Genomic DNA, 18,174 nt, shown 5'->3' on the forward strand with positions numbered 1-18,174 from the left:
AGCAAAGTTGTCCTCACTTTCTTGCCATTCAAATTTTGATTAACACAACACTGTTAATTTTATCACCCATGATACATCTCTGCCAACTTGTAGTTCTTTGACTTCACAAGTAAATACGTTCATACATGATTGTAGGCCATTCAGCCCATCAAGTCTACTCTGCCATTCAATCATGACTGATCTATCTTCCCCTCTTAACCACATTCTTCTGCCTTCTCCCCATAACTCTTGATACCCATACTAATCAAGAAGCTATCCATCTATGCGTTTCAAATATCCAGGCTGGCTTCTCCTAAAATTAAGAAGTCAGTTTAAAATGTACTAGAATCCACCAGTGCCATTTTAAATTACCTCGATAAATTACAAGTATCTGCATTTCTTCATTCTAAGCACTTCTCCACAGACTGTACATGAGTCAGCTAAATACTGCAACAAGCTCTTTGGCGTAGTGGATCAGTATTTAGGGCACAATAAGATATCACATCGCAATGTAAAAATAATTTCACTTACGTCCAATTATTACTGTTAGATTTTATTTTATGGTTGTTCTATTGCCAACCAAAATGTAGACTGATTTTGGAACTCCCCTGCACATTAACTTCTCGTGATGTATTTTGGAACAGACTGTGGCTACAAGACATTCTTTCCAACTGAGTGTCACTTTGTTTTCAGCGTGTCATAACAGGTAGGTGTCAGCTGATGATATTATCATTTCACCAAGCAGCCCATCATCCACTTCTCTGTTTGCCTGGCTTCATCCCTCGACAGCACGACAAGATGAAGTGGGCATACAAATTGCACAACCGTTGAGAATGCCCCAAGCCCTACATGAAATATGAACTAGAAACAAGCTATTAGTACAAAACTGAAGATTAAAACCCCTGGAGTACAGAGGCTGGCTCTAAACCTCCTTGCACTGCCTACTTTATTTCAACCATTTCTTGATTAGATGGATGAGCGGATATGACTCTGGCTGGTCACTTACAAGCTACCTTTAAGATCCTCAGCAGTGTAATGTTGAGCTGTTATTATTGCTGTAGAAAATTGAGGCCATATTTTTCAATGATATTTCAGTTTCCTGTGATCAGGTTGAAGCCACTTCACCATTCCAATGTATTTATTTGGCATGAAACCAATTAATGCATGATCTCTGCTTGACATCATTTGAATTTGCAGGCAAGCACTAACTACCTATTTTCTATGTTAATGTTGAGTCATAAGCACTGTGCCCAAAACATTTACCTCTAAAAGCTGCCAGTGTTTTGATCTAACATATCTATTGGCGTTTTCTTCTTTCTTCAAAGGCATTCGGGTCTGTCATTAACATTTTTTGTTGTTGAAATATTCATAACATAGAATGTACAGACTTTATTCAATGAGTAGCAACAGCTCAGAAGGAGAGCCTGGTGCCACCCCTACATCAAGATTGCTGTGGATCTTGCATGTACCCACAGGAAATGCGAGGACTGTATGGGTGGGCACAGCCTTTAAGTTTTCTGCCGCAAAATTAAAAGGATCTTGACATCCTTTGTTTTATGCTTCATGCTTGGGTAGTCGGTCTGGCATAACCTCCAAGTGCTGTAAACTGCCAGCATGTGCCACATCACCAGTTGATACTAAGACCACATGGTAACAGGCTCCCTTCAAAAACATAGAATGACAGAACTTGAACACTAAGCCATCCAAACTCAAACTTGCCTTTGATTCATGCATTTGTAAACATTTATTAGCTCGACGGAGGAATTGCTATTTTCATGGACAATTACGTATTCGTCAGTATTTGACAAGGATGTTGGTGTGATGAGGAATATCTCGTTGAATAACATCCATGTGAATCATTTCTAATGGTCGATATCTCTACACCATCACATTAATCTACACCGAGTGATTCACTATTTCCATAATATGAGGTCTCTGCAAATCCCATTGACAAATGTCAACATACAAAACCATATGGATGGTCGACAGGGCAAAATAGCAGTTTCAGAAGGAACTTCAGATGTTGGTTTCCACCGAAGATAGACACACAAAATGCTGGAGTAACTTAGCGGGTCAGTCAGCATCTCTGGAGAAAAATAAGCTTTTCTCAGCGGGTCAGGAACCTTTCTCCAGAAAGGAATCTTTTCTCCGGAGATGCTGCCCGACCCGCTGAGTTACTGCAGCATTTTGTGTCTATCTTAGGCAAATGAACAGCCACGGCAAAGGTATAAACGCGAAAATGTGCATTTCGGTTCAGATTCTATCAGACTGTTTGCGTTCGTCAAACTGCCCTCGAGTGTGATTTCTCACCAAAACAATCCTCCTACGGGGCAGTGAATAGTGTTAACCTCTTCTTCCCTTCCCGAAAGTAGAAAGGTGAACTCTCTCCCTCACCACCTTATCGAAACACTCGGCGACACAGCGGGATCCCGCGTCTGGGCTGGCGACTCACCTGCCAAGCTGTTGTAACACTCGATCTCACTGCTCTCCACCACCTTCCTCTCTTCCTCGCTCAGTTTCACCGGCGCCCTCCCCGGGGCAGGCTGCACCAGGACGGCAGCGGACGAGGACTCGCACTCGCCCGCCGCCAGGAAACCCTTCATCTCCAGCAGAGCCCGGTGGTACTTGCCGATGGCATCCCGGAATTTCTTTTCCTTGTAGCACTGGGTGCCCTGGCTCTTGAAGTCCAACACTCGCCGGATGGTATCCTGCGGCTGCTCTCCCTTGACGCCACTCAACTCGCACTTGGACACAGCATGGGCAGTGCCACCCCCTCCTCTCCCGGCTCTGCCCGCATCTCTCGGACGCCCAGGGTCGGGGATGTGCCTGATGCCAGCTGGCTTTTTATCTTCCATCTCTTAACTGCTACTGCTGCTGCTGCTGCTGCTGTTGCTGCTACTGCTTTCGCCACCGCCGCCGCCGAACTGTTTCATGGTGCTCGCTCGCTGCAAACAAACAAGCCGCCTGATGGGTGTGTATTGGCGTTTGCCTGGCTCCGCAGGCTGGACTCGTCCGGCAGATGCACCGCCGCCTCTGATCGGCTGAGCTCCGCTGCTGTGGCTGTGTGTGTGTGTTATTGGAAGAAGGGTGGGGGCAGATGCCTAGGTCTGTATTCCTGACCCGGAAGAGCTGGATCAATCCACACGTATCCAACCTGAAGCGGTGTTGAGTTGAAACCAAAGATACTAACTCCTCTAGTATCTTTGGTTGAAACGATGAACCTCAATAAGAATCACGAATGGACAGAGGGGCGAGGGGCAGCGGGTTGTGGATGTAGTCTACGACCCAAGACCGGGACATCTAATCTCATCACCGCAGCAGAGGGTCTCCCGTTCACAGAGTTTGCACGCATCCTAACTAACCAATGCGGAATTGAAAGGGCGAATTGAGAAACAGTAACTGCATCTCACACAATCTGCATTGAAAAATCAACGTTTTTTAAAAAAACGATTATTTCTGAAACGCAACACCCATGTTAAAATCCTCAGCCTAGCTCTTGCTATGCTGGCAAAAATGTGTAGGAAGGAGCTGCAGATACTGGTTTATACCGAAGATAGTCACAAAATACTGGAGCAACTCAGCGGGCCAGGCAGCATCTCTAGAGAAACCCTTCTTCCCACCCGAAACGTCACCTATTCCGTTTCTTCAGAGATGCTGCCTGACCCGCTGAGTTACTTCATCATTTTGTGTCTACTGGTTAGGCTGGGGCTGTTTTCCCTGGCATGATGGAGGCGGAAGGGGTGACCTTCTTCAGGTATACATGTTATGAGGGGTATAGATAAAGTGAATGTTCAGAGGTTTTGCCCCAGGGCAGTGGAGTCTAAAACATACATGAAGACGGTGAGATCTAGAAAGGGTAGGGAGATGACGGAGATGGTTCCAGTAAATTTGAGTGCAGGATAGAAATTAGTCATGAAGTTGATGAAGTCAGTGAGTTCTGCATGGGTGCAGGAGGCAGCACCGATGCAGTCGTCAATGTGGTGGAGGTAGAGTTCGGGGATAGGGCCAGTGTACGCCAGGAACAGTGATTGTTCGACGTACCCTACAAAGAGGCAGGCATAGCTGGGGCCGATGTGAGTGCCCATAGCTACGCCTTGGATTTGGAGGAAGTGAGAGGAGTCAAAGAAGAAGTTGTTGAGGGTAACGACCAGCTCTGTTAGGCGGAGGAGAGTATTGGTAGACGGAAATTGATTGGTTCTGCAGTCGAGGAAGAAACGGAGGGTTTTAAGACCTTCCTGGTGGGGGGTGGAGGTGTAGAGTGACTGGACATCCATGGTAAAGAAGAGGGAGTGGGGGCCTGGAAAGTCGTTGAAGAGACGAAGAGCATGTGAGGTATCTTGGACATAGGTAGGGAGGGATTGGACCAGGGTGATAGGATGGCGTTCTGTCTGTCAAAAGAAGGGATGAGGTTAGACAAAGACTTAACAATACACCATCACCATTCCCTTCTCATCTCCTTCCTGGTATTGATGGTACTGAGATGATAAATGCAGGGAACGTCCATTGTAAACAGGTACAAAAAGCTGGAGTAACTCAGCGGGTCAGACAGCATCTCTGGAGAAAAAGAGTAGGTGACCTTTTGGGTTGAGACCCTTCTTCCGACCTATTCAATTCTATTCTATTCCTTTTCTCCAGAGATGTTGTCTGACCCACTGAGTTAACTAGCATTTTGTGTGTATCTTTGGTTTAAACCAGCATCTGCAGTTCCTTCCTACACACAATACCCATCTTAATTTCCCCAGTCCAGTTCTTTTTTCTTGGAGAAGGCAAACCCAATTACTCAAGCACCCTCTTTCCTAGAGCATCAGCAGCACTAGCCAATGATAAATCAAAAGGTTTCACTGCTCTGCATGATCCACAGGTGCAATGGCTTTTTGATAGTTTTAGGGAGGTATTAATCTCGTCTTTAGATCGCCGAAAGTTAAACAATGTACATGCTAGAAATTGGAAACAAGATGTGTTATGGAGACATAGCACAGAAACAAGTCCCTCAGCCCAATGAGTCCATGCCATCCAATGCTAATCCAATCAGTCCTATGCCAATACCATTCTATTCTTCAAACATTCTTATTAATTTCGCACCCCATGCCAGATTTATGCACTCACCCACACGCCACCTAGCAAGTTGCACATCTTTCTCATGCGGGAGGAATTCGAAGCACCTGGAGGAAGCCCAGGTGGTCACAGGGAGAACGTGCAATCTCCACACAGACAGCACTGGATGTCCAGGTTGAACGTGAATCACTGGTATCGTTCCGATGAAGAATCTTCAGCCTGAACGGTTGACATTGTTTCTCCATCCACAGATACAGCTTGATCAAATTAACCTTCTGCTGTCCTCTACTAAACACTACTTTTAGACCATGGTGTTTTATGTAGCCATGTAGCTGGCTTATGAAAAGCATTATCAACACCTCCCTCCCATATATTTCTCATGATGTTGAAGGAGATTATTTTGAGTTTCCGGCAAGTCTGAGAATACAATATTTACAGTATTCCCCAACCCCCGTTTACTTCCTCCTCGTTGACTCATCATTCATCCCTTATAAGATATGTATATATCTGTTAAGTAATTTGTAATTAGACTAATAACGTGAAATAATCTTTATAGACAATAGATGCAGAAGTAGGCTATTCGGCACTTCAAGCCAGCACCGCCATTCACTGTGATCATGGCTGATCATCCACAATCAATATCCCGTTCCTGCCTTCTCCCCATATCCCTTTATCTTTAAGAGCTCTACCTAACTCTCTCTTGAAAGCATCCAGAGAATTGGCCTTCCCTGCCTTTTGAGGCAGAGAATTCCACAGATTCACAACTCTGGGTGAAAATGTTTTTCCTCATCTCTGTTCTAAATGGCCTAACCCTTATTCTTAAACTATGGCCCCTGGTTCTGGACTTCCCCAACATCGTGAACATGTTTCCTGCCTCTAGCATGTCCAATCCCTTAATAATCTTATATGTTTCAATAAGATATCCTCTCATCCTTCTAAATTCCAGTGCATACAAGCCCAGTCGCTCCATTCTATCAACATATGACAGTCCCGCCATCCCGGGAATTGACCTCGTGAACCTACGCTGTACTCCCTCAATAGCAAGAATATTTTTCCTCAAATTTGGGACCCCCAGATCTCGTTGTACTTCCGCTTTTCCTAACTTGACACCATTCAGATAATAATCTGCCTTCCTGTTCTTGCCACCAAAGTGGATAACCTCATATTTATCCACATTCAACGGCATCTGCCATGCATCTGCCCACTCACCCAACCTGTCCAAGTCACCCTGTATCCTCATAGCATCCTCCTCACAGTTCACACTGCCACCACCTAGCTTTGTGTCATCTGCAAATTTGCTAATGTTACTTTCAATCCCTTCATCTAAATCATGAATGTATATTGTAAATAGCTGCAGTCCCAGCACTGAGCCTTGCGGTACCCCACAAGTCACTACCTGCCATTCTGAAAGGTGCCCGTTAATCCCTACTCTTTGTTTCCTGTCTGCCAACCAATTTTCTATGCATGTCAGTACCCTATCCCCAATACCATGTGCTCTAATTTTGCCCACTAATCTCCTATGTGGGACCGTATCAAATGCTTTCTGAAAGTCCAGATACACTACAGCCACTGGCTCTCCCTTGTCCATTTTCCTAGTTACATCCTCAAAAAATTCCAGAAGAATAGTCAAGCATGATTTCGCCTTCGTAAATCCATGCTGACTCGGACCGAACCTGATACTGCTATCCAAATGTGCTGCTATTTCATCTTTTATAATTGACTCCAGCATTTTCCCCACCACCGATGTCAGGCTAACTGGTCTATAATTCTTTGTTTTCTCTCTCCTGCCTTTCTTAATTGCTTTCTCATTGGCTACCCTCCAATCCACAGGAACTGATCCTGAATCTATGGAACATTGGAAAATGATCATCAATGCGTCCACAATTTCTAGAGCCACTTCCTTAAGTACCCTGGGATGCATACCCCGGGCCATTTATCAGCCTTCAGTCCCGTCAGTCTACCCAACAACCATTTCCTGCCAAATTTGAATTTCCTTCAGTTCCTCCTTCACCCTTGGTCTTCTGGCCACTAGTACATCTGGGAGATTGTTTGTGTCTTCCTTAGTGAAGACAGATCCAAAGTACCTGTTCATCACATCTGCCATTTTCTTGTTCCCCATAATAAATTCACCTGTTTCTGTTTTCAAGGGTCCAACTTTGGTCTTAACTAATTTTCTCCTCTTCACATACTTAAATAAGCTTTTACTATCCTCCTTTATATTCTTGGCTAGCTTACCTTCATACCTCCTTACCTGTTGCTTTTTAAAAGTTCCCCAATCCTCTGGCTTCCCACTCATCTTTGCTGTGTTATACTTCTCTTTTATTTTTATACTGTCCTTGACTTCACTTGTCAGCCACGGTCGCCTCTTACTTCCCTTAGAATCTTTCTTCCTCTTTGGAAAGAACTGATCCTGCACCTTCTGTATTATTCCCAGAAATACCTGCCATTGTTGTTCCACTGTCATCCCTGCTCGGGTATCTTTTCAGTCAACTTTAGCCAGCTCCTCCCTCATGGCTCCATGGTCCCCTTTGCTCAACTGTAATACTGACCCTTCCAATTTTCCCTTCTCCGTCTCAAATGGTAGATTAAAACTTATCATATTAAGGGCACTACCTCCTTTACCTCGAGTTACCTTATCAAATCCGGTTCAACATTAAATCCCGAATTGCTTTCTCCCTGGTAGACTCCAGTACAAGTAAATATCAATTATTTTGATATTTTATGAATGTCTGTTGAACGACTCCAGGCAATAGGCTTGAAGTTTTACTTTCTTGCACAGAAATTCTTGGTACATTCATATAAAATTAATTTGTTTGTCATTTTAACAGCTGTTAGATCTTTTAGTTTGGAGTCAAATTCAAAATAAACAGGTTAGCAATCTGTTAAAATATCAGATCAGGCTGTTTCATATGAAGGTGTTAAGTACAACTTAGCTAACACTGCATCATGTACTTTATGGTCCAATGCATTATCTTTCAGTCTCAGATAAATGTGTGATGATGCTTAGGCTCTGAAATCTAATTTGCAGGTGTTTAACAATGTTTTCCAATTAGATAAACAGGGATGAATGGGATGCAGTAAAGATCTACCTCAAAATGTTGGAAGGAATTGCAGATGTTGGTTTACACCAAAGATAGACATGCTGGAGTAACTCAGCGGGACAGGCAGCATCTCTGGATAGAAGGAACGGGTGACGTTTCGGGTCAAGTGGTCTGACCCTCTCCCTTGACTCTCAGTCTAAAGAAAGGTCAGGAGAACAAGGTTATATACTAATGTGCCTTTCTGTGAATTTCAAATCTTCTGACAGCATGTTTTTATGTTAAAGGTTACGATAATGCTACATTTCTCTTGACCTGTATATCCCATTGAACTTTGAAATAATCACTGATTATATACTAGAGCTTCTGTCTGATAAATCCTTAGATGCTAAGAATGCAGTGCCATTCAATGGTTCAGAGAAGTATAATTCTTATGGAATTATATTTAAATTCTTGTCCATAGTCTATATGTTTGTTTCAGCTATTTGACCCCCACTACCAGCCTATATGTCCCATATTACAATTTATTAGTGTTGTGCATCATGCTTTCTTGCTTGAGTATTAAATGGAGCTGATAATCCTTAATTAAGATCATCATAATCCGTAATCCCTGTGATCCATGATGTTAGCTGTCTATATAATATGAATTGTAAAGCCTTGTATAATATTAGTGTCTCTGCATACTTTAGTAGATCTTACATTTGTGATGTAACTTATTTGTGAAGCTACATAATGCACAGTACAGGTTGTATAGTAACAACCCGCCGCTATTTATTATTTATGGACGCAGCAGTCTTGAATCAGAAAATATCCATGTTGTAAACGTAAAGAACAAAGGCAGATAAACAGGAACAAAGAATATTTTTGCAGCCCTTCACCACAAGAGGGTACTGAAGTGGAGACTGCAATCTTATTTAATATGGAATTAGCTAAGTGTTTGAAAAAAAATAATCGTTATAGGAAGGGAGATTAGTGTAGACAATTGGAGTGAATAGCCAGCACCAGCATAGAAACATGGCAGAGAAGTATCTCTTTCTGCCATGTTGTTTCCATAATTGCAAGGTACGTCATTTTGATGATGGTCACATTATTTAAATGAGAGCAGGGGTGAATGTTCATGGATACCATGCCTTAATGCTAAATATTTATTTGATGTCTCCTTTTTAATGGCAGATACATGTTTCAGGTACAAACTCAAGAATCACCTGCCTGAGAATATGCAATATTATTTCCAGTATGAACAGTATATTAGAGGGCATTGTTTGCTTCTAACTCTAAGATTGCCAGCAGTAATAGGGCAGTGGTAAGGATAGGCAGAGTAAGAGTAGTATTCTGATATTGCACATCTGTACTTGTTCTTACGGCTTATTGAGCGAAACAATAATCAATCCAGGCCTTGATATTGGCAAACATGCTTCCCTGCAAATAGGACTGGAGAATGATCAGGAATCAGTTACGTGAACTATAACCAATTTTGTTCCTTCAAGTCCAAGTGTACAAAAATCAATGGGGGTGTCCCATCTAAGTAGAGGATATTTGAAGGAGGATGTTGCTGACAATGCTATCGAACAGCACCAAGTCACCAAGATGCTCACCAAAACTCAGTGTTCCACCAAGACCACTCAGCTCAGACTTCATCATATTCTTGTGGACCAAAGAGCTGAATTCCAGGGTTGAGGTGAGAATGTCCACCCTTAACCAAATGTCACATCAAGCAACCCTAATTTCAAGGAGAAATCACTTCAATAGTTGGAGTTACAACTTTCACAAAGGATGATAGTTGTGGTTGGTGGAAGTCAATCATTTCAGCTCCAGGACATTGCTGTAAATTTTCTTGAGGATGGCACAAGGTGACACAGTTGGTAGAGCTGCTGGCTCAAAGTGCCAGAAACTCGGGCTTGGATCCTGATTTTGCATTGAGGAAATGCAGTGAAGATCCACTAAAATGATTCCAGAAATGTTAGAAGAGAAGAGATTGGGTTGACCAAGTTTGTATTCACTAGAGTTTAGAAAAATGAGAGGGAATCTCATTGGAATGTAAAATATTTTAAAAGGGCTTGATAGAATCCAACCAAGACCTCAACGGTGGAACAGGCAGAGGATGATGGCTAACCTTAGTGGAGCGTCACAACGGCTGGGAAGGAGGATGAAGGCTGCAGCAGAAAAGGGTCTCCGGTCGTCTTGGACTCCATGCCACTGGATCCCGACCCAGATCTGTCAAGGACCGTGGGGTGGCTGTCTGTGTACCAGCCTCCCCACATTACACAAAGTCACGCACGGGCATCCTCCATATAGGAAATAGCACCCCAGATTCAGCCATGACTGAAGGGGCCTAAGAAAGATAGAAGATTGCAAGAAGAGAGTTCCTCTCTCAAGATTATAGTCACAGTTATTGTAGATGGTTTATGCATGCAACCTATAACGTAGCTACCTCAACACCACTAACCACGCAATATGGAGCGATCAGCAGTCAACAGCTCATTATTTCTTATCCGTTTGAATAGGGATGTTGACATAACATTCACTTTCGCCCCCGTGTCGAGCTTCCCGGAGAAGGACTTGTTGTTGACAGTAATGAGTACAGAAGGATCAGGGAGGCGAGATCGGCCATGAAGGAGAGTGTAAACACTGGCATCTCCCATGGAACAGCTGGGCTCAGAGTCGAGGGCAGTGTCGACAGAAGACTGGGAATCGAAATCGCTATCAGCTTGCTGAAGGTTGTTTAAAACTTGTCTAGGAGCTGAGGGAACGTTCCCACGGGAACGACAGGCAGCTGAAAAATGGTTCATCTTCCTACAGAAATTGCAAGCTTTGCCAAGTGCTGGGCATTGCGACTGCATGGAGTGGATATAATTGCAGTTGGGACACTTCTTGACAAGCGGGACCCGAGGGGCATAAGACGGCCGCGGCGTAGGGCGAAAGTTGCCTTGTTTGCGACGGGGCATAGCAACACCAGTCAGATTAATAGCCCAATTGTCAGATCCCCTCTGCCCATGTCCTCCAGCCTGCTGCCGTCCAGCGACGGATTGCTCATAGACACGAAGTTCAGCGTCGCTCTCACGACAAGTCCTGCCGCCCTCTCTCACCACTACTGCCTGGCCAGGTCGTCCGCATGCAGACTGTCACCGGTTTCTCCCGACTAGCAACCGTGGTGGGGGTGGACAATTCACCAAGATCCTACTTGGTGGACTTTGAAGGAACTATCTACTGCCGTAGTCGCCAGCACTTGTTGGCTGTCAAAGAGCCTAAGCCTCCTCCTGTGGCCCCATATGCTCCTCCTCTGCGTTTCGAGCCTCCCACTACTAACTACCCCTCAGCTCGCTTTGCCGCGGTCTCCTCCGTCTGCTCTTCCGGGGTTCTCCTCCCCTGCCCGCTCTCCTCTTTCTCCCCCGACATCTACATCCTTTCCCTTAGAAACCCTCACCCTCCCCCCCCCCGAAAGAAGAGTAGGAGGAGCAGGAACAGCCGGGAAGGAGAAAGCCGGTCGGGTCTCCTTCCGCATTCCCGGCTGGGTCTCCGCCGGCTTTCTCCTCCCCGGCTGTTCCTGCTCCTCCTACTCTTCTTTCGGGGGGGGGGAGGGTGAGGGTGCCTTGCGCACTCGCTCGGGTCGGATTGTCAAACCTCCTGACCGTTACGGTGATTTCGTTTAGATTTGCAGGTGTTGTATAACCGCCCTGCCACTGTTATGACTTCAATTTTAAATTTCTAAGGGAAAGGATGTAGATGGTTTATGCATGCAACCTATAACGTAGCTACCTCAACACCACTAACCACGCCCAGCCATATCAGTATAACTGTGATATCCTCCCCTTGTTCCTCCCTTTGGTTCCAGTACGCCTGAAGACTAGATGCAGTCAGTACTGGGACGTGTGTAACATGTGCCTTGATTAAAGACTCAGTAAAGGTTACAGTGTGTCAGACTCCACACCTTTACAGTTATAGAGTCATACTGAATGGAAAGAGGCTCTGCAGCCCTATTTGCCCATGCAGACAAAATTCCCCATCTATGCTTCCTTCACCTGTTTGCATTTTGCAGTGTCACAGGGTCACATTGCAAGAGTCATAGAGATACAGCAACATTCTATAATAGTAAGATTAAACGAGAACTTACCAGTTTGAAGTTTGATCTGTATTTTATGAGGAGTTACGATGAGGGATTACGTGAAGAACCCGCTCAGTGCGCAGGCGCGGCATACTTCCAAGCAGCGGTGTGGAATCACAGATAGACACAGTTATTTTGAAGTAAACATAGTAAAGATAAGGAGACATCAATTTATTAGTTTGATCCATATAATGAGGGTGGGAGCGGAGGGCACGTAATCCCTCATCGTAACTCCTCATAAAATACAGATCAAACTTCAAACTGGTAAGTTCTCGTTTAATCTTACTATTTTACTTCGGAGTCACGTGAGTGACTACGTGAAGATTTCAAAGCTCTGTGATTTCAAACCGTGTAACAGTTTCATTTCACTCACTGCCGAAGTTCTTGAGGGAGGAAGTGTTATCGTAATGAACCAATGAGTCTATTTGTAGAAAAACACAATGGTATTTTTTAAAACAATAACAACAAAGAATTAAGTTGCTCCCCTGGGCTTAAATTAAATATTTGCAGTTCGTAAATCTTTACTGCAAATAAACCAGGTTTTGCCAATGGCTTATTATAAAATTTCTGAACGGTCTTTTCCCTTCCCACCATCCTGCTGTAGCCAGGATGTGGTGTATAGGCATGTCCATTCTTTAGCCGTCGACATGGATGCTGCCCTGGTGGAATAAAATTTGTACATGTTAGTGTTTATCCCAGCAGTTTCTAGCACCTGCTTGAGCCATCTCGCAATGGTTTGGCTCGTACCCCTCCATAAGGTTTTTGTGACTGACCCACAAGGCTTTTCATCTCCCTCGAATATTCTGGTTGTGTCTATGTAGGATAGTAGGTAGGTCATGGCACATAACCGTGGTTCTGGTGGGTAAGCCACGACTGGATTAGGTGTTCCTGGTCTGCTCTGTTTGACCAGTCGCTGGATAACGACAGATCTGGTCTGGAGCTGTGATCATGTTGTCCAGTCGCAATAGGTGTAGTGACTGGACCCTCTGAGCGGATACAAGTGCCATCAACTTAAGCGTCTTTAGTGTAGCTTGCTCGAGGCCGGGGGATCTGGCTGGTGGCCATTCCCTGAGATATGTCAGGACCACACTGATATCCCAAATATAGGTATACCTGGGCTTAGGGCTTGATATTGTAAATGCCCTTCATCAGTTTTACCACCAGTGGATGGGATCCCATCGCCTGTTGTCCTGCCGCTGGTTTGAGATAAGCAGAAAGAGCACTCTGCGCTGTGTTGATGGCACTGTAGCTGATCCCTACATCGTGGTGTAGATGGCCAGGAACTCCAGTATGTTGGTGGCTGTAGCTGTTGTCCATGTTTCCTGGCAGTACTTCTCCCTTTTTTGATGCTGGTTAAGTACTGCCTCTTGGTGGATGTTCGAAGGGATGCCGACATGGTGGTGATGGTTTGTTTGGACAATCCCAGTTCCAGGTAAGGTCTGTTCAAACTTGCAACCCTGGCGTTTAATTTTCTCATGGCATGGGTGTTTAGCTTACCTGGTAGGTAAGTAGCTGATAGCCAAATATGTCTTTCGACATACCATTGCCAAATCATGTTGACCAATTTGTCGCATGATAATGATTTTATGCCACCCATATGGTTAATATAAGCCATCACCGTAGTATTTATCAATTTGTAACCGAACATGCAAGTGCTGCATATTAGATACATATGCTTTTAAACCATAAAAGGCGCCCAACATTTCTAGATAGTTAATGCCCAGTGTAAGTAGCAATGATGACTCTAGTTTAGTCCATCTACCATTTGTGCTGGATATGGAGTTAGTCGCTCCCCAGCCTTGAGCACTGGCATCTGTTTGAATAACTAAAGTAGGGTTAGTGATAAAGATAGGGCTGAAACTATGCCAAACGTTTTCTGCCCACCACTGTAGCTCTGATATTGCTTCAGTGGGTAAGTTCATGACACGATCATAGTGACCTGTATGCCGTTTTATTGCCCGTACCTTTGCTCTCTGTAAAATGTTTTGATAGTGCAAAGGTCCGAATTGTGTAGCCGGAAATGCTGCTACCATTTCCCCAATTACTCTTGCTACTTGTCGAATAGTTGGTCGCTCGTTGACCATTAATTTGTTGCACGATTGTGCTAATTCAACCATTTTTGCCTTTGGCAAGGTAACAGTCATATGGACTGAGTTAATTGTGAAGCCCAGGTAGTCCATGATAGTGGATGGCTTCAACTTAGATTTATCTGGATGTAGGACGAACCCGAGTTTCGAGGAGCTGTTTTGTAGCTGATACTGCTGCCACAGCCAATTCCATCGTTTTCCCTACTATGAGAATATCCTCCAGATATGCCATGACAATATGTTTTTGTTTTCTTAGTATTGCCATGGCTGGGTTCAATATTTTGGTGAATAATCTTGGGCTGAAGTTCGCCCATAGAGCAATGCTTTGTACCATCCAGATAAATTTTAGGTATCTGCGATGATCCTTGTATATGGGTACTAGATAGTAAGCATCTTTAAGATAAATGCTTGCCATGAAGTGTCCTTTGGAATTCAGTTGTTTGGCAGTAACATATGTCTCCATTTTGAAATGTATATACTTAACAATTTGTTTAGTGATGTTAAGTCAATGATGATGCGACAGACACCATCTTTTTTGGTTTTAGTGAATATATTCGATACAATTTCCAAAGGTTCATGTTTGGTCTTTTTGATGACCCCCTTTGTGATAAGTCTCACCAGTTCAGCTTGTCCCTCACGTTTCTCTTTGACGGAGGGAGAAATACCCTTTGGGGCCATTGTTGAACTGGCGGCGTTTTTTCTGACATGAATTGTATTTTATATCCTGTAATGTTGTTGAGTATATACTTGTCACTCGTGACCATACCCCATGCTTCTTTAAACAAGTGTAATCTCCCCCCTGTTAATAAAGCACCCTTATTCTCTATATGCTGGTAGGGACCAGACCCACCTACCTCCATGGTTATTGGCGATTCTGTTTCTTCATTTTCCTGAAGATTTTGTTCTGACGTGCTGGTGATGTTGGGGGGGAGGCGCATTTTCCAGAGGGTCCGCTGCGGGCCCTGATCTGAAAGATCTTTGGGGATAATGTGCGGACCCCAAGCGTTCACCAGTCCCATATTGCGGACGTCGACTGGTGGATGCCGTGGGGTGCTGCCACTTGGGTATCGGAGGTCTTGGTTTGCTCGTCCCGGGGCCTGCCCTCATTAGGCCGAAGGTTTTTGATGCTTCCTGCATCTCCTTCAGTTGTTATTGAAATCTTTCCCAAATGGCAGCGCGTCCGTCTCCGCAGCTGGGGCTTTACACAAGCCAGCAAATTTGGGATTGAGGGCAGGTCTTATGTTTCCCTCCGGAGATTGTTGATCTCAAATTGTGTGGTACACATTAATGCCAGCACATCCTGCTGGCAGGTATCCATCTCCGTGGTCTCCACGGAACGAGCAAAGGCTGTGATGGCTGACGTCAGGAGCCTTAGGATCCGCTGTAGCTTGAGTTCTTGGGTCTGGATGTGTGACCCACATGCCCCCAGATTTGGCTGTTGACACTTTTTACTTTGAGGGCCTCACCGTTTTCTGGTGCTGTGTTGTTTCAGCACCTCAGCGAGCACCTTTTCCAGTAATGGTTGATGCTGGCCGCCATTCTTGGTTCCAGCGGTGCTCCAGCCCGTGGGGTTGCTACAAGCGGTCCATCACACCCAACAGCTCTTCATGTTCCTGCACCCCTGGCATACTCCCGAATTCGTCCGCCTGCCCCTGTTCCAGACCAGCCCAGCCCTGGTCACCAATGCTAGCCTCCAGTAATGAGGGAGCAAAGGGCAGTGCATGAGGCACTGTGGAGGGGGTGCCTGACCTCCCTCCGCGAGAGCGCTCTTTCTGCGCATCTCGCTGGAGCTGCTCCAATTGCTGTTGGATGCAGCTCAGGCGGCTGTCTCTCCTCCATTTAGGTGGAGACATGTCCCCGTCCGACGAATCGGACGCCACCGGCCGGATGCCTGTTCGGATGGCTAGACATCCAGCCCGCAGTTCAGGCACTAGCGGGACTGGGCTCGGCGCGGTGATGGGGATAGCGGGGCGCCCGGTTATTGTTCCTACCGCCTGTTGCTGCCCCCCCTGCAATGGAACGCTCCTCCGCTGGAGTCGAGCGGGGGACAGGTTCTTCTGGAGCTTTTGCCTTGTAGTAGCGAGAGCGTCCCTCAAGGAGTGCGTCTCGCAGGCACTGCTCCGTGAGCCACTCCAGCGGCTCAGGCGGCTCTCTCTCCCCCCCGTGCGGGTGGAGAGACGTCCCGTCCGACATCGGGAACACCTGCCGGATGCCTCTCGAGTGGCTATGCGTCCAGCCCGCTGCTTCAGGTACTAGCGGGCTGGCCTTGGCACGGTGTCGGGGAATTACGGAACACCGGGTAACGCTCCTACTGCCTGTTGCTGCCCCCCTCCCCAACGGGAAAACGGGGGACAGTTTTGTTCCAGAGCCTTTTTCTCTGCCTGTAAAACACAAGCAGAAAAAGGCTCACCTGTAAAAGAAAACCCGACCTCAGGGTACTCACCTGACGGTCCGGTTCATGCTGTAATGAGAGTGCCTAGCTCCCGTTGCAAGCCGCTGTTGCACTGCTGGCGTAATGCCGCGCCTGCGCACTGAGCGGGTTCTTCACGTAGTCACCCACGTGACTCCGAAGTAAAATCAAGAGTCACAATTTTAGGATTTGGGGCAGTTAAGACATTTAGAACTGAGAAGAGGGGAGATTTCTACATTCCTGATGAATTTCTGAAATTCCTTGCACAGAACGTAGTGGAGACCACACTGTTGAATATATTTAAGGAGGTAGACAGATCTCCCGACACAGGACATCAAGTGGCATGGGAAGAAATATGTTATAGATCAGCCACAATCATAAGACATAGGAGCAGAATTAGGCCATTTTGCATTTCGAGTCTGCATCAACATTAAATCATGGCTGATCTAGTTTTCAACCCCTCTCAACCCCATTCTCCTGCCACCTTCCTGTAATCTTTGACACTCTTACCAATGAAGATCCCATCAATCCCTGCTTTAAAAATAGACAAAGTTAGCCTTTACAGCCATCTATAGCAATGAGTTCCACAGATTCCCAATGAGTTCCACAGATTCACCACCCTCTGGCTAAAGCAATTCCCCCTTAGTCTCCATTCTAAAGATTCATCCTTTTATTCTGAGGCTGTGACCTCTGGTCCTAGACTCTCCCACTAGTGAAAACATCCTCTCCACATTCACTCTAGCTAATCATGTTTTGACTGACCCTATTTGAAGGGTCGAATGACCCACTGTTCCAACTATTTTCTGTTGCTATATCAGTGGCAGAGTTGCCAAGATCAGGACGAAGTTGGAAATAAACTTCGTAAAGAGTAACAGACTATCAGAACTTGTGAATCTACATATATCATCAATGATGAGACCTGCAATAAAATTTTGTATGTTTTTATTTCAACAAATAAATAACTTTAAAATATTTTTTTAATAATGATTTTATTTACTGAGATGTATTTTGATTACTCCATCCAAGATCACGCTAAAAATTCATAACCTCAGTTTCACAGACTTATAGAAGAGTGAATCTGTGTTAACGGAGCCATAGAAATATAAAGTCATTAAGTTTTCTCAATGATTAGGACGTAGTTGTGTATTTTTCACAAATATAACAGAAATATACCAGAACTCAAATGCATCTGTGCAATATAGTTTGATAAATTAGTGTACTATCTTTCATTAATTATTAATGCATTAAATTTTAGATATTTTTTGATTTAGATCACAATGTTCGTCAGCTTGATTTGAGAATTAAGGGACAGAAGTTTAGGGGTAACATGAGGGGGAACTTCTTTACTCAGAGAGTGGTAGCTGTGTGGAATGAGCTCCCAGTGGAAGTGGTGGAGGCAAGTTCGATTTTATCATTTAAAAATAAATTGGATAGGTTTATGGACGGGAAAGGAATGGAGGGTTATGGTCTGAGTGCAGGTAGATGGGACTAGGTGAGAATAAG

The 18,174-nt window shown here is 44.9% G+C and overlaps 1 protein-coding gene across 1 annotated transcript in view; it reads right to left on the bottom strand.

Moving 5' to 3' along the window:
• Positions 1-3,382, bottom strand: part of ttc9 (tetratricopeptide repeat domain 9) — a 62,869-nt gene extending 59,487 nt beyond the window's left edge. The window contains exon 1 of the mRNA XM_033026827.1: positions 2,432-3,382. Coding sequence (XP_032882718.1) covers positions 2,432-2,834 — 403 coding nt within the window. The 5' untranslated portion in view covers positions 2,835-3,382. The remainder of the gene's footprint in view (positions 1-2,431) is intronic.
• Between the last annotated feature and the right edge of the window lie 14,792 nt (positions 3,383-18,174).

The sequence above is a fragment of the Amblyraja radiata genome, chromosome 9 (assembly GCF_010909765.2).
Source record: "Amblyraja radiata isolate CabotCenter1 chromosome 9, sAmbRad1.1.pri, whole genome shotgun sequence".
Taxonomy (NCBI): Eukaryota; Metazoa; Chordata; class Chondrichthyes; order Rajiformes; family Rajidae; genus Amblyraja; species Amblyraja radiata.